The sequence below is a fragment of the Malurus melanocephalus genome, unplaced genomic scaffold, assembly GCF_030028575.1.
Source record: "Malurus melanocephalus ecotype Western Australia unplaced genomic scaffold, MMel_1.1 scaffold_659, whole genome shotgun sequence".
NCBI lineage: Eukaryota > Metazoa > Chordata > Aves > Passeriformes > Maluridae > Malurus > Malurus melanocephalus.
This window is the reverse complement of record NW_026623891.1, coordinates 316,072-333,353: the sequence shown is the minus strand read 5'-3', so window position 1 is coordinate 333,353 and position 17,282 is coordinate 316,072. Positions and strand designations below refer to the sequence as shown.

General features: G+C 40.8%; 1 protein-coding gene across 3 annotated transcripts in view; it reads left to right on the top strand.

The window, feature by feature from the left end:
- Positions 1–1,303: 1,303 nt before the first annotated feature.
- Positions 1,304–17,282, top strand: part of SYNE2 (spectrin repeat containing nuclear envelope protein 2) — a 155,224-nt gene continuing 139,245 nt past the window's right edge. For all 3 annotated transcript variants that reach the window (XM_057383782.1, XM_057383781.1, XM_057383783.1), the window contains exons 1-9: positions 1,304–1,414; positions 10,704–10,765; positions 11,693–11,788; positions 12,058–12,135; positions 12,228–12,320; positions 13,474–13,655; positions 15,254–15,450; positions 15,915–16,015; positions 16,731–16,832. In XM_057383782.1, the coding sequence (XP_057239765.1) occupies positions 1,336–1,414; positions 10,704–10,765; positions 11,693–11,788; positions 12,058–12,135; positions 12,228–12,320; positions 13,474–13,655; positions 15,254–15,450; positions 15,915–16,015; positions 16,731–16,832 (990 nt within the window). In that variant the 5' untranslated portion in view covers positions 1,304–1,335. The remainder of the gene's footprint in view (positions 1,415–10,703; positions 10,766–11,692; positions 11,789–12,057; positions 12,136–12,227; positions 12,321–13,473; positions 13,656–15,253; positions 15,451–15,914; positions 16,016–16,730; positions 16,833–17,282) is intronic.

Sequence of the window (17,282 nt, the reverse complement as noted above, 5' to 3'; positions counted from 1 at the left end):
CCAGCCCAAAGCACTCTAAATTGGGCAATAATCCCTGATCTCATGTAGATGCTGTTAATGTGAATTGATTGATGTTTGTGAAGTGTTCAGATGCTGGGGTGGTGAGTGCCATAGAAAATCTTGTGAGTGACTCAATAATCCTGTCATCAGAGCAGCTCTTGGATAGAGCACAAGGACACGCATTGTTCGGGGTGAGGAAAGTAAAATATTGAAGAGCTCTTTGTGAAATGTGTGTTCTCCTTTCTGCTTAGTGAAGGAGAGAGGCAGTAAGGAAAAATAGTATGGAAAGGAGTAAACAAAGGCTGCCTGATGATTCATGTGCACAAGGGAATGGATGTAAGAATTTCTCTGGCATTCCTTAATGTTGTATTTCTTGACTCATCTATTCACGCCCTTTATTTTGACATATACTTGGTGGATGAGTTATTAATGTATGGTGTGGAAATCCTAGTGCTTCTGGTGAAAAGGTTACAGTAGTTTAGGTAGCAAAGCTTGTTTAAGAGTGAGCCCTTATTTGATTTTCAGCTTAATTTCTTTTTGAATTTGTTTAACTTCTGGGTTCTTGATAAAAATGAGTCTCTATCTTAAACTCCCAGTTCTTCCTACAGTGGCAAATTGAACAACACTGCAGAACCAGGAATACTGGTAGTTTTTAAGAAAGAACATATTGTTTTCCAAAGTTGCACTGGAGATAGGGGAGGTATCCAGGGAGAGGAAAATGGAGGAGTTGGAAAAAGAAACTGCTTCATGGGCGTTGAGGAGTAACAAAGGAACCAGACAGAGACAGCAGTTGTGTTGATTCTCATACGATAGCTGCTGCTTTTTCATTTCACCTTAATCTTTGCAGATTCTGCCTGAATTGTTTCCATTCTGCAGCAATTATCCAGGCAGGAAGGGAGATTTGAAAGGTATAAGGATTAAAAAAATGAAATTTGGCAGCTGCAAGTCTGCAGAAGGCACCGTGAGCCTTTGTCACCTTGGCTTTCTCGAAGAAAGCAACACTTTTTAAATTGTCCTAATCCTGGTGCTTTTGTTTTCATGGCAAGACCCACTGGGATCCCTGGTTTGTGTTGTAGGGTGCTGTTGGCCGCTGTTGGAAAAGAGTCAAAGGACCAAAGCTTGGGTTCCCAGAGTAGGAACAACCCCTTTATTCTGTATAAACTGAGGAAATAGCTGACCAAGGGAAGAAAACCCAAAACAAAACGCGTACACTCAGTGCTGCATCATCACTGAGCATCGTCAATTTTTATATTAAAATGTACTGATTTGCTTCTTTTTTTTTTAATGTATGATTTCAGTTTGGAAATTGATTAAAGAATCTCCATAGAATTCAATATGGCATCACAGCAGTCATCTGCATCGACAGAGGAGCAGGCTTCCTCTGAAATAGATGATCTCCATCTAACGCTGCAAGGTAAGTCACTTACCCTTTCTGTGTATTTTTAATTTAGATTTTTGTCAAAAATCTGTGGCTGTGTGTGCAAGTTGAAGGGTATTCTGAGAAACTTACAGTGAGTGTAGTTAGTTCATGACTGTGTGTCTTTGCAGATGTTTGTGTTTCATGAGAGGCTTCAGCAGGGAAGTGAAAGATAAGCTCTTGTAGGACTTTCTCGGGATATTTTTGCATCTGTTGCCTTTTTTGGTACTGATGTTCCCACTGGTTCTTGTGCTTTGTTACTCAAAATACATGGTATTGTAAACTGTTTTCAGAGAGCCACCAGCATGAAAACAGTCCAGTTCATAAATTTCCTTCTTTTCAATTTTCTGCAATTGGGTGGTTGCATTGAACTGTCTTAATGAAGCTATTGACAACAGTACAATTTTATTTTATTTTATTTGTTTTTCTGTTTTTAACTACTGTGTCCCCTGCAAGTGGGGGACAGTTTTTTTGTGGCTTTTAAACACATTTCTTATTGGTCAGTCTTTCATCCTTACTTGTCATGAGTTATAACTCATTAAGGAAGCGCTCAGTGGCTGATTTTTAATTGTTTCAGTTTAATGGCTTCTACTTGGACAGTTAAGTGATGATGAGACCATCCAACCCGGCCTTTCAGAACTTTTGGGTTTTCCTTACTCAAATGTTGAATTTCCTTCTATAAGAATTTTCCGTGAAGGTTGACTTTTCTGTGAACATATTCATGGAGGCTGTCAAGGAGGCTTGTCCAGGCAGCAGGACTAGCCCTGCTGGAAAGCTTGGTTCTGATGTGTTTGGGGCCCGGTTATTCTAGAACGGATGGGCTAACTCATGTTTCCACAGAGCTATTTCCTTTTAACTCCCTTGCAATGAAATTTCTACGGTGCTTGCTTGAGAGCAAATATGTTGAAAACAGATGGTGCAAAAGAATATTCTGCCAAGTGACTCCTGTGATCCATCCTTGCACTAATGCTGTTGCTGGAGCCATGTGTTTTGACGAGTGGGTGTTCATAGTGGTCTAAAGCTGAGCATCTTTAATGGTGGATTTTCTTCCGTTCTGCTTCAGTATTGCCTTTTCAGGAGAACAAGAAAAAACTTGTAGCAGGCAGGAGCTAGTCTGGCTTTTGCACCAAGCACAGCTTGTCAGACACGCATTTGTTGTGCCAGTCAAACGCAGCCTTTCAGCAGAGAAAGCCTGAGGTGGCTGTTGTTGTGAAACAAATTTGGGAAACACACTCTAGCTTTAAGGCAGATTTAAAGTTACATGCTGTTTTAGGACGGGGTTTTACTTTCAATTCATGTTTTTTTTTTTTTCTGAAAAGTCAGGTTGGTGTTTGTGTTGAATAACAGTTGTATTTTTTGGTCAATATCTCACTGAAGGAGCCCTGCTTAGTAAAATTGAAATTACTGTGTTTCTTTGCTGCAATAAATCGAGCTCTTAGATTATGCCAAAGTGAGCGCACTGCAAATCATGTGCCTGAGCTGCCTGTGCCTGGCTGTTGTAAAAAATCCAGAGACATCCCTGAGAAGTGACACGAGCAATTTTTTGCAATGATTGAAGACGCACAAATGGCAGTGACACGTTCTGTGTACGGAGCTGTGGCGCTGCAGCGTCTGCTCAGGGTCAAACGAGCAAATGGCAATACAGTGTGAGGAAACACCCAAGACACTCTCCCTGACATGACATACAGGGACCATTAGCAGCTCTACTCACACATCTGTGGTAGCAAAGGTCAAGTAAGAAGAATAGGGTCACTCAAGGAAACAGGTTTTTCCATTAATAGGAATCTTGAGATGAGATTGGCGAAGCAGCCGGAGATGTTGATAGCTTTAAATCTTCAGGTCCACCTGGGGAAATGTTAGAGGAATCTCAGATTTGAGGAATAGCTGCTTGTAACTATCAGAAGAGCAGCTTACATTTTGTGTGACTGCAGATGGGTGTGAAACTGATGATGTGCTTTTCAAATTGCTATAAGACAGCTTCAAAGAATGTGTCCAGCATTGTATGATACACAGCATAACAGCGACATGCATAAATGGTGCAGAGGGAAAAAGCAGGACTGGAGATCAAGTCTGGATGTACTCTAGATATATTTTAGCCTACTTTTTAATTCTTTGTGATCCAACCTTCCTTTATTCCTGAAAGGCATCCAGTGGGGATAGGAGCACTTGTCTAGTCTGGTTAATTAGGGCAAGATCAACTTAATGTGTCAGTTGGTCTGGTCATACAACTTCGTGAAGTTTATGCCTAAGAAATGTAACAAAATCATTAGCTTTCTTTATTTTTCCCTTCCCTACCATATGTAGGTATGTTATTTTAGGTACGTTTGACTGTGATTTAAGCTACAATTGTCTGCGAGGACAGCATTTTTGGGAAGATAAAGAAGGAAAAAAGAGGGAAAGAACAATGTTTTTTAAGTAATTAGTGAAGAATTTACCATTTAATAGCTCTAATTATTATAGAATTCCTATTAATTTATGGCTAGTTAGTTAATAGTGTGAAAATTTGCTAGTAGTTTTTTAGGTTGAAAAGTGTCAAGGGTTAACATTCACTTTCTTTAGTAGTGTTTGGCCTAGAATATGCCATAAAGAACTTAATTGGAAAATAGGTAAAAATGTAACTTTGTTCTCAGTGCATCTTCCTTGTCAGCTAATTACTTTAAGGAGACTTAATGAAGCTTGAAAAACACGAAGAAAATAGCTAAAGAAATGATAGCAATATGTTTTTTAATCCTCCCATCTCCAGACATTTAGTTACAAAATCATGAGGCTGAAGGAAAAAGCTGCAAGAATATAAACTCATATACGGATCTTTCCAGATTTGTGTGTTGCTCTTTAACCTTTACTGGTTTTCAAGATATCCAGATGAGAGCAATAGTTACCCCTTCCCTCCTTGCCAGGTAAATGGAAATTGCTATGAAAATGCATGATGTCAGGAATTGGCAGGCTTCTTTTCTTTTTTCCTTCCCTCTGTCCCAGATGTTACAACAAAATTAAATCAGATTAAGATCAGCATTATCTGTGCCCTTTCCTTCAGCACCTCTCTGCTTCCTCAGGGTTTTCTGATGCAGCACAGCTTACAGCAGCTGCAGAATTTTTCTGTGTCCTTGCACAGCCCTGTAAAAGTGCAGGTGAAAAGCCTGGACCTGTAATGGCTGTGTCCAGTGGGGGAAAACTTAAGGGAAGGATTTCTCCTGCCAGGCAGTCGGCAAACATCTTGGTGAGCAGAGGATGCTTGATAGGGAGATGCTTCATTGAACCATGGACCATCTTTGAAACTTTGGACCTGAATTTGATCACTTTTGGTGTAGGATGGAGCAGGCAGGAGCTCGGGGCTTGGCTGGCACTGAGCATGGGAGGAATAAAGCAGGATCCCTGTCCTGTGTCTCCTCCTCCCGTGTTTCCCTCCCATCACTGCGGTGCGGGCTGGCCCCAGAGAGGGGTCCAGACTGCTGCTCGTCCGTCTGTCCATTGAAGAGGCACAGGCAACATCCAAAATTGCCTTTGGCTCCTTGAGATGAGGAGGGATGTCACCTCTTTGGTAGGAGAAGGGCCTCCTTTGGGAGGCAGTGCTTTGGGAGCTGTTGGAGATGGAGCCAGGCTGTGCTGCTGAGCAGGAGTTCGGGATTGCAGCGAGGGGAGTGCGCGGCTGCAGCAGGAACTCAGCACGGTTTGTGGCACTCTGGAGCAGGATTACTTTTCATTTTTGGAATGTAAATCTCTTTACCTGTGGGAGGATTCAACATCTATTTTCTCTCCCATGCACAAATCCTTCCCCTGTCTTTCCTAGGATGGCAAACACACCCTGTGTGTGACGCTTCCCACCAAGCTTTCCTTTTTCATGTTTGCTGAGCTAATTCAAACACAAGAGAGTGTGTTTTAGCTCTTGGAGTTTGGGGCATGTACTTACTCTTTCAATGTTTAATTAACTGCAGGGATCCTAATTTTTGGCTCTACTTATTAATCTGCGTGTGTGTTACTGTTTATTACTATAACCCAAAGGACGATAACACAGGAATGTGGTTTTTAATGCTGAAGAGGGTTTTTGAAGAAAACTGTTTGAAGAGAGTTTAGTGATAAAAATGAATGATACTATTTTCATGCAATTATGTCTAATCCTTTATGAAATATTTTTCTTCAAGTAAAATTGACAATATGGAGATATGTATGGATACGTTTTGTTGTGTAGCCTATAGTAGATTGTACTCCTCTCTGAGTAAAGGGGGATTTTTTTTGAGACCCTCTTAATTAATCCAGAGGTCAGGTAAATTACTAATTCTTATCCAGCTTTTTGTTCTAACTGTGTGCTTCGTCTGTTGGGGCCACTTGCTTGTTATAGCAACACTTTTTTTCCTTTAACCAGAATGATTAAAAAAAGTCCATTAAATTTTTATTACAATTTTACAAGGGTGACTTTTACAAATTGAAAAGCTCCTGTAGGAGCTGCACAAAAAATTATTCCCAGTTTATGCTGCCTGGGTGAGGAGCTGCTCTGTAGTTCTCGTAACTTCAGGCTTGGTGGCATGTGACAGGGCTGATGGCACTGGAGAGACAACTGACACATGACACTGCCTTGAAAAAATTCAGTCGTGGGTATTTTTGTCTGCTTCACCCGCCTGAGGTAAAAAATAGATTGTGTAGTTGCATAGGAGTGTTCCCTGCTAGGTAAATTTTGATTTGTTAAAGGCATTATCTGGTGCATAATTGGTAAAAAAATGGCACTAAAATGCCAAAGGAGCGGATGGCTCCCGAGGCACCTGAAAAGGCACTGGAGGCCACTTCAGTCAGATCCACTTCAGCTTCACTGTGGACACTCTTTAAAATGTTAGAAAAGCCACTTAAGCCCTTATCTCTAAAAGTATGTTGATATCTAAATGATGTGACTTGGTCCCTTTAGGAATTTAATCTGCAACCTGCCCGTGCCCCTGATTACTAAAAATCACTTTGTGAGCTGTGGTGGCAGTGCAGGCAGCGGTGATTCCGAGCAGGGCTGCTCCAGCATCCTCACCAGGAGAACAGCAAAAGGGTTTAAGAAAACCAGGAGGGCAAAGCTTGGTGGAAATACACTCCCTGAGTTAGCAATACTTTTGGTAAATTGGACCACTTGCTTTCAAAAGGAAAAGCAGGTTGCAAGGAATCATGTAGAAAGTTTCCACGTGCTTCACTGATATGGTAGTAGCGATTCAGTGAATATTTGTATAATACTTGTATTTGAAAAGACCCTCTCCTGCCTGTAGAAGTATTTTCCTCATCTTCACTGGACTTTGGCTAAACTCCTCAATCTTGACAAAAAATTCTCTGTTTGTTTTTAATTGCTTAACACCATGTTGCTGAACATAAATGCTGGAAATAACTCTCTTTCCCTGCTTTCCTGTCTGCAGAACATGAAACTGTTGCTGGGTGGAAAGGAAGGGAATATACAAAGGGCTTCAGGGTTAATTGCTCACATTCTCCGTGGATTGGCAAGTACTTAATGGTTCTTCTGATGGTTCCAACCATTTAAAGAATGTGCTTTCTTGGTGTGTTAGCTCATACCAGCAGTGCTGTCTTGAAGGAGCTCTCCCCGTTATCCCTGCTACCCATTCTTCAGTTAATTTTGCTGGGCTGTCAGTGAGTGTGGAAATGGTTACTTTGGATGAAACTGAAATGAAGAAGGTGCTGTGGCTTCTCTGTAGGCATTGAGGCTGCAGTTAGCCCAAGATCACCTTTGTTCCCTGCTCACATGGTGGATACACCACGCTGGGAACCCCAGCTCCTGCTCTGTTCCTGATGAGCTCCCTGCTCGCTGCTGCAGGCGTAGCCTCAGCTGACCTCAGTGGTGAAGGGAAGATATAAAAATATCATACACGAGAGGTAATTCCTTCTGGTGAAACAGASRTGAGAAGATGACAGGCAGGCTTGTRCTCATYAATTTATAGTGATTGCTTAAAATTTTTGKTTTTTTAAAGGAAGAAGCCRTACAGTTGTAAATTGCTCMCTGGCAGTGATGCACAAGTTCTTGTGATAGAAGAAATCCTCTTTTCTGTTTTGTGACAGTGTTTTTTGAYGAGTGGGGACAGACAGGYTGCATCTGTTCTGCCATGATTTKCTTCCCCCAGCTCCCTGCTGGAGGAGGAGGTGGTGCTTTCCCCCACCTCAGGAAGGGAGGCATGAAAGGCAACAGGGGCAGAGGAGACTAATTTTACATCTTGTGTTTTCTTCATCGCAGTAGGAGGAAGGCTGGGAGTAAAACAGTGGCTGGCAGTGCTGCTGCTCTCCTTTCTCTCCCTGGAGAGTTCAGCACTCACGTGGTCCCTGCCATGTCCCTGTGTTCTTAATGATCAGCATGGTTTGCAGCACTTGTTGGTAGCTCATTACTGAATAAAACAGTCATTGTCCAGCAGTGGGTATTGATTTTTGGCTATCCTACGTGACACATTGCTTCTATGTGTTATTCCTCCATAAAGAGCTGTTAACACAGGGCAAAATGTGATAGATTTTGGGTATTTTCAGATTACCAGGTTCTTACTCTGTTCTCGCAGATCCACTTTTTAGCTTAGTGAGTTTTGACCCAAAGAAAAGGAAATGATCAGGGTTTGGGTTTTTTTTTTTTAATAGGTTTTTTATTCTAGGTCAGTGACATTTTGAAAACTAGGGCAAGAGAAAACCAGTGTCAGTTAGAGTCCTCCAAAAAGGCCTAACAAAGAATCCATTCACCCTCACGAAAATAAAAATCCGTATTAATTAACCACGTGGTGCAGATAAGAATTGGAGAGCTTGATTAAATCATTAGCACCTCTGAGCAGCAGCAGTGTCGCAGAGGGGGGGAGCTGAGAGGGAAAACACGGTCAGCCTGAAAATTGCAATACAGCTGCCAGCAGCACATCTGTACTGAGTGTGTGTGGTGTGGGCGGCATGGAAACACTGACTGCTGCACTGCAAGTGTGATTCTGTTATTAATTCAGGGAGAGATTCTATTATTATTGCTATTATTATTACTATTATTATTGCTATTATTATTACTATTATTATTACTATTATTATTACTATTATTATTACTACTACTATTATTATTACTACTATTATTATTGCTATTATTATTAATAATTATTATTGTTATTGTTATTTTTATTATTATTATTATGGTAGGAAAATAAGGCACATTGCAGCTGGGGCAGCAGTGCCTGGAAGGCAGCCCGATGGGTTGCATTTGGAAGCTTGTGGAGGGTTTGAGGTGTTCTTAGGTGTGTGCAGGGAAATAAGCACGTTGTGCTTTCACCAGGTGAGACATTCACCTGAGAGCTGCTCACATGAATCAACACTTGCTGTACCTGGCCCCTATTGCATAATGAAACATTTTCACATGGATGTCAACCAAAACAAGGCCAAGTGTGCCATCCCAGCCATCTGTAACCACTCCAAATGCGAGTTCTTTGCCTTGGTGGTGTGTGTTTGGCAGGAGCTGCAGCTGCAGGAGTCGCTGGCGTCGGGCAGAGCAGTCAATATTTGCTCTCTGTCCCTGTTTGATGCTGGCACTGCCAGCCTTGCCTGCCCGATGGGACTGAGTGCAGCTACTCAATAATGGCTCGCTGGGTAATTGGCGTGGCTCCCCAGTGCTGTGCAGCAGAAGGGTGTGCCTGGCTCCTGTGCTAACATGAAGCTGGTATCTCTCTGCTATTTTTGTCCTCCTCGTGAGCGTTGTTTGGTCTGTGTGCTGTGTTTGCGCTGAATTTTCTGTTTCCAAACAAAACCTGATTTTGCCGTTGTGTTTTGTCTGCAACTTTAAGATTGCCCTTATCTTACCATTGAGTGCCGTCTCTGTGATGCTTAGAAAAATCATAAACCAGTCTAGCAAGCAGGGGAAACCAGCTTCAAGCTCTGACAGGATGGTGGTGGTGCAGATTAGAGGAGGGCTGTTGAAAGATGCCTTCATTCACTACAGGAGCAGAGTGGTTCTCCACGCACGTAACACCAATGTTTTTGTTGCTGCTCACCCGCCCAGTGAGGCAGAAAACAGCTTTGGGGTGAGGAGCAGGAGCCTGGGTTATCCTCAAATGAATCTCTGTTTTCCTGAGCTGATAAAATTCTGCAGAAACTCCTTTGGGCTCTCTTGGATCATGAAAACACTCCATGTCTGGGGTTTGTGGTTACAAATTCTCAGAGTGTAGTAAAGTGCAGGACATTTTCCTGTTAGTGGCATTTTCACTTTCATGGGCAGAATAGTCAACATTTTTTTTCTCCCCCAGGGCTTGGTATTTTTGGTATCGTTCCTCCTGCCCAGCCTACCAAAACATGCATATCTATTGCTGAGAAGTGTTTCACTTGACTCACAATATCAAGCTTTCAATTTATCTTTTGAGCAAGAGCACACTTTCAGAGGCAGAAGGGATGGTCTGTTCCCACCGTATCTCCCAAATTTCTTTCTCCCTGCAAGCCTTTTCTTGGGAAGCCAGCCCCAACACTTGCAGTCAAGGCTGCTGTGGAAAGGGAGGGAAAAAGGGATTATTTGTTTTCAGGCTCTCTCATGAGCCTTTGGGATGGCTGCTGGTGGCATGTGAGTCCATCATCCCAGGGACCTGCACCTGTGGCTGTCACCTGAGCCCTGTGTACAGACATCCAGCCCCTAGGGAGGTGTGGGTTTTGTGGTGTGGCTTGGAAAGGGAGTGTTTTTTTTCAGAGGGAGCATGGGCTGGGGAATCAGGTGATACAGTGCCCCTGACAGGGCTGGGTCTGGGGAGCTGGGTTAATAATCTGTACAGCACTGGGAGGAACACTGTTACAGGGTGCATTTCCCTGTGACAGCCTCATAACTCTCTCCAGCCCTTCAGCAAAGACCTCTTGGTGTGTGGCTTCACTTGCAGATGTGCATTTTTCACCTAACTCCAGCCTGTATCCGGCTTAGTGCCTGGCTTTTCCCAAATTCCAAGATGTATCTTGTACTGACAATGGCCCTGAGTCCTTGAAAGGTCATTTAGGAATGGACAGAGCAATTGTAGACATATTTCTCTGCAGAATTATGTGTTCACAACAATTTTTGTATTTGCTGATCTTCTAAGAAAACCTTCATTAGTTATTCTCTGCATCCTGTAGGTTATGCTTGATGGTAGAGCTCTTTGCTGTATCAACTCAGCAAGCGAGAAAATACAGCTATAAAATAAGACTTGAGAATAATTAATAAATAGTAGCTTAATATCTGGAAGAATGAACCTTAAGTTTGAGATGGATGCCATGTGTCTTTTTGAGAAAGAGAAATAAAACATGATCTTTTTTTCCATTAACTCTTTTTCTTTTTTTTATTTTCATTTCCTAGTCCAGCGAGAGTTTACACAGAAGAAAACCTTTACTAGTTGGATAAATTCAATATTGGCAAAGGTAAGTAGGGAATTCTTTAGCAAAGACATGTTTTTTTGCCTTTTTGATTCAGATAATGCTGTTTGGACATTCATAATTTTTTTAGGAATAAATATAATCAATACAATGGATGGAAAAAGTAGCCCCAAGAAGCATTTGTTTAAAAAGTGCAACAGCACTATACTGGGCCATGTCCAAGGACATTTGTTTGAGGTGATTTGTGTGTAGATGTCACTCTTCCTTACTCATGGTAAACTTGTGGTGGATTGAGGCACACATCTCAGGGTTTTACGAGTTTCTGGGTTTACAGTTGGTTTTACTGTGATTAGGTAAGTGTTATTCTATTATGCAATCCAAGAACATGAGTTTAATGAGATGACCTGAGTGACTGGCAAGTATTAAGACAAACCACACAGTAGTGYAGGTGCTCTTTGAGCTCTCAGGAAACAGTTCCAGTCCAAGTGCTAGGACTATTGACTTGCTCAGGTTAAAAAAAAAAAAAAGAAGTAATTATGTTTTGGTCCCTCCTTGAGTGGAAGCTGCTGAGCTCATGATGAGTTTGTGTTGTGTGGGTGAAAAGAGGTTTAGTTATGCAGCTCTATACTCAAATTTGTACTTAATATTGATTAAGATCTCAAAATATGAATTAAGGAATTCCTCCCTTTCTTAAATTTCTTTTTCTTTTGCCACAGACCTCGAAAGACGTAAATGCTTGAAAGTGAAGCCTAAAATTACCCTTAGAGAGTGCAGAGGCAGGACAAGGGGGAATAAGACACAAACATAATGAGGAGTTAGAAGAAGCAGGAAGTGGTTGTTTAGATGAGGGATTTTTATTCCATCTTAATGAAAAAATAAAGGATGTTAAACATTATTTAACAACAGAGCAATCTGTGATGTTTTGTARTGTGTTGAATTCAAAATGACAAGAGATTGAAATTTATCTTGCAGCATACCCCTCCTTATGTTGTCTCAGACYTGTACACAGACATACAGCAAGGACATTTGCTTCTGGATCTGTTGGAAGTGCTTTCAGGTCAACATCTGGTAAGACAGAGCAATAAAAATATTACCTCAATCCTTTGTCAAATCCAGCAAAGATTTCTGGATATGCTTAATTGCAACCATATGAATCATCCCTCTGGACTCACAGAGTTAGTTTCAAGTAACTTGTTTTAATACSATTGACTCTAAAACACACAGATGTAAGTTGATCCAGAGTAATTTATGAATCTTTGCAGGACTTCYCTTATCAAAATATAGAATAAAATTAACTGTTACAGTTGAAGATATGACCTGTTCTTTTTGCTTTGCAGCCACGGGAAAAAGGATTTAATACCTTCCAGTGTAGAAGTAAYATAGAAAATGCTTTGACATTTTTAAAGAGCAGATCAGTGAGTATTAACTTCAAAATTCACAACTAAAGCCAGTTTAGCTGGTGGAACATTTTCTTTGTTAACAATGATCCCTTTTTTTTCCTCCTTAGCTGAAGCTCATAAATATTCATGTAGCTGACATTATTGAAGGAAAACCTTCCATTGTGCTTGGCCTAATCTGGACCATTATATTTCATTTTCATGTAAGTATCTCAGCAATGTAAGAGAGTTTTAGTGGAGGGGAAAAGCACAAAAGTGTGTTGACTTACRTGATTGCCAAATGAGATGAACGAGTTCAAAGCAGAAGATTATTTTCTGGCATGTGGAAGTGACAGCTCAAGGAAAAGATGCAGCAGTGCAGGATGAGCAGTGATGAGCAGTATCTAGCTTCAAATGGTAGGAAGGAAAGATACTGAGATACTTTTTTGATGTAATCAGTTAAAAAATAGTTTAAACTTTGCTTGTCTAAGGTCTGTAATGATTTAATTCCAAGAAGAGCAGATAGTGTAAAGTGGCTCATCCATCTCCCTCAGAGGCAGCCCCACTCACTGTTGACTGTGCTACAATCTACAATTCTTGTATTATTTTTTTCAGTACCAGTGCCTGAAACAGYATGAAGGCTGTCAYAGTGAKGTTTCTTATAAATAAGRGTGCATSTTGTGTGGCATGAGGTTRTGGGGAGGTGTGAAAGCACAGASCCTTGATTTAAYCGTGTTGTAGGGCTGCAGAGARTGCTGGAGCCAGGCTGGTTTGTAGGGAGAGCCCAGCAGGGAACTAATGGGGGTGAACTGGGGTCTGGGGCTCAGCAGAGCACTAAGCAACAAAGTTGTCTRAGTGTTTAGCCCATATTTTTCATGGTGGAGGTGATGGAGGTTTCTTTGATGCCAAAGATTCTCACATGGCCTGTGTGATACCTTTTTACCTAAACCGAGTTTCTCTAAGCAAATGTGAATCTCTGAGGTCTCTCAGGTAGGCTTTCCTACACTCTGACTGAACAGCTCTGCCCATGCCTGGTCTTGTCACTCTTGACAGCAGAAAACACAGAAGTTGTGGGCTGCTGTCACTGGTGGGAGTAAAAACTGAGTGCGAAGGTCCCTTGATGTCATTGCTGGTACCCAAAGAATAACACAGAAGCCTTTGGGTGAATACATCCTGCCAAAAAATTACCTAAAGATGGGAATTCAGCATGAAATAGTTGAGGCTGTGCAGATTAAAAGGCTTGATTTGGATTTGTGGGGCAGGGAAGCTGCTGTTCAGCTGTGATGGAGTCCTGTCTGATTCTCTGTGGTGTTCTGCCATGGATGCCTTGGTCATCTTTTGCTGAAGCCTTATTAAATTTCCCATCTTTTCTGACAGATTGAAGAGCTGGCCAGGACACTTGCCTGTACTTACAATCAGCCTTCACTTGATTGTTCAAGTGCCGTTGACTCCTCTCCAAAGGCAAGCAGATCAGCTAAAAAAAGCGCTAAAATTAAGGAACGGTGGAAGATGTCTGCTACAAAGGCTCTTTTGTTGTGGGCAAAAGAACAGTGTTCACTGTAAGTTCTATCCAAGGTTTATAATTAGCATGTTACACTCTGTGTTGCTGCTTTGCTCTAAAAGTGGTGATATTTTCTTCTGTTTTTTAACATTACTTAGTGACAGCTTAGCAGAAAAAGCTTCAAATTTCACATGTGGTTACCAGTAATTTTAGCATCAATCAGGCCYCAAATGTTTTGACATGAGCCCTTTAAATTTAACAAAGTGAARCTCATCTTACTAATTAGATACAACAGTGAATCTGAGTTGTTTGGCTTTTCTTTTTTAGGGGCTTCTGTGTGATAAGTCTAGTGGAATGTTTACATSATTTGCCTGTTTTAATCCTCGTGGTTGGCACCGATTCACAAAGTTTCAAGGATTTAATTTTTTTTTAAATGGGAAATGTAGGATTTCTATGATTCTCACAACTCAGGCTTTTCTGGCAAAACACTGAAGGATCCTGATGATCCTGGAGGTCCCAGACCTTAATTCCAACAAGATGTTTCCTTGTGCTTGATGTCCAGATAGCCCTGCTGCTTTCAGTGGGAGTGTTCACAGCACACAATATCTGCAGTTACAGATATTTACATTTTCTTCAAGAGCTGCTGCTTCATTCCAGGATCTTTCAAATGTGCTTTACAGTAATGTCAGCTCTTTCTCTCCAGCTCTTTGGTTGCTTTATGTTCTAATAAAATCCTGCTAATATTCCATGTTATTAGTGGGAGATAAAGSCCTTCATCAGCACATCAGACACTTTCTACCAGGAGAATGGCATTGAGGTTTGCCTTCTAGCTGTGTTTTATCAGAAGAAAATTAATTGGCACATCAAAACCAGCTTTTTGTCCATGTAATCTTCCTCTTTCTTTTGCCTGATTTTCAGTAGTGTTGCTCTCTGGTTTGCAATATCGTTTCTGAGCTGTCATTGTTCTGCACTATTTTGTTGCCAGTGAATCTTACATAGTTTTTGCTAAAGGAACAACTTCTGGAAATCTTGGCCCATTGTTTTGTGACTAAATTTGATCATCTGAAATCCCACATCTTTTCCATGTTGTAACATACTCATAACATACAGACTGTTTTTGGAAAGTTGTCCCAGAATTCACAGTGACCTCATAGCACTGTCCAGACACCTTTAATAGAAGATGATTTAAAGATATTAAGCTAAATAAGAGAAAAAGAAATACTTTTTCTTGCACTAATACATCACTTTTAAGATTTGGATTTTCTAAAATGCCAGTTCTTGGTGTCCTTACGAACAAAAAGCATGTTCTACAGTGCTTTTCTTGTTGCTTTTCCACCCCATAGAATGCATAGATGTTGAGCACAAAGGTGGTATTTAGGAAGGACACTGGATCAGCAAGGCTTTATCTCCAGAATGCAATATAAGACAAAAAGAAATAGAGTCATTTTGTACAAACAGTATAAAAACATGCAATTGTAGCAATTGGTAGTACTTGCTGTGGTGTTGTCTGACTTGTGCAGAAGTTCAGTGGCGAGGTGTTTCTGGATTTGGTTCATACTCCATTTTACTGATTTTCATATTCTATTTCTAAATTTGCACTTACAGTGTGTTTCTTGAGACACCCCAACATTTTGTTTCCACTCTTTTTTGGGACAGGCAYGGCTCTGTCAGTGTCACTGATTTCAAGTCCAGCTGGCGAAGTGGATTGGCTTTTTTAGCCATCATCCAAACCTTGAGGCCAGGTCTGGTTGATCTGGAGAAGGCAAAAGCCAGAAGCAATAAAGAAAACCTGAAGGAGGCTTTCAGAATTGCAGAACTGGAGTTGAATATCCCACGGCTTCTGGAGCCTGAAGGTAAATGATCAGCTTTTTTAAAATCTRCATTATTATGAGTGAGATTGATATAATCTCATGTGGGAAAAAGTAAGACTGTGTTTAAATTTGAAATGGAACATTGATGTTTGCTGTAAAGCTCAAACCTGAGGTTCTTAATTTTATACCATCAGCTGCATTTAGGGACTGTAGGATTTTTGAATTGGCAACAATTGCAGGAGCAATACACAGAAGAAAGGCTATGGAACTTTCCTGTCTGTGGGAGAAACTTTTTCCATTAGTTAATCATGTTCTATTAAAATATTCCCAAGGAAAAAAAAAAACATTCATTACATATTAATTTCTGTCGATGGTACGTTAAGCGAGCTGTTGCAAAATAAACATGTTTATGGTAATGTGTTTTARTAACTGCAGCATGGTGTGTAATTATGTGATCAGGCCTAGAAGGCTGCATAATTATGTAAATGTTGTATTGGCTCTTGTAGATGTTGACATCGTGAATCCGGATGAAAAATCAATCATGACTTACGTGGCTCAGTTTTTGCAGTACTCCAAGAATTTGCCTGAGTCTGAAGAAGACATGCAGGTATGTCATGGGGGTTATCACTGAGGCATTTTGAAATCAATGTGCTGGCTTTGCCAATTTATAACCTGAGTAAGAAACAGCCAGTAGATGCTCTGATTCTGCTGCTGACAGGRCTGATTTGGTTTGAACCTTCTGATGCTCCTCTGTGATAGAAAAAAAACTCCAGGTTAGAGATTTTTGTCTGGCCATACCGGTGGAATTGCTGTGCAGGTTGTTTTGTTTTTCATTTAAGGACATTTTCAAGCTTGGTTGTCTTCATGTGTGCTCTGAAATTTGTGTAAACATCGGAGGAGAGGCAGACAGATTTGCAAATATACAGAACAACGAGCTTTGAATTGAGTAGCTGACTTTTAAAGTGGACAAAAGTTACCACTCACAGATAACACTGAGCAGAAAAACACATTTTCTGTTCTCTGTGTTCTCCTGTGAGAGTTCAATTGGTTATTCACATATCTCAATGCTGACAATCTCCTTTCAGTAGGAATGCAGTCAGGTCTTCTCTTGATATCTTCATCCATCCAAGTGCCAGGTTTAAAACTTTGGCTTTGCCATGTAACAGTGCCTGATATCAGGGTCCTCAGGAATTATTACTTGTTTTTCAATAGCTTTGAATGGTCTTTATCATATGCTCAATGAGTGTTGTTTTACGGCACAATGTAAATCAAAAACAACGCTTGCAAAATGGAAAAAAGAAATTTTCTGCTCTAATTACCAGGAAAAAGTAAGAGAGGCCATGGGCTGGTTGGCTGCACAGGAGAAGAAGTTAGCAAAGCTGCTGGTGGAAACAGAGAATGAAACATATTACYGCAAGTACAAAGTAAGTTGTTTCATATTTAACTGCTTCTTGTGAAAAGCATCTGTTTCTGGGAATGTATTTAATATTTTTCATCTTCATTGCCTAAACTGAAGTGTTAAGTAAGTTTTTAAAGAAAAATTGGAAATCTGACAGTGAATGTGGTAAATGCCCTCATAGGATTGAAGGGAAGGTAGGATTAAATTCTTTGTGCTGTGAAAAAGATAGATGCTGTTAGGTTTCTGAGCAGAGCAACCTTTTGGAGAGAGTAAAGCAGTGCTTTAATTAATTGGTGTAATTGTAGACTTGGACAAGATTCAAGCACGTAGGCTCTTCACAGGGTTACCTTTGCTATTTTTGTGGTAATTACAACAGTAGGTTTTACCCAGCTAATGCTGTAGAGGAGTAGCTGAACTGCTGTCTATGGGTTGTGCGCAGTGAAATTTCCTTTGGCTGATATTGTAGCCAGAGTTT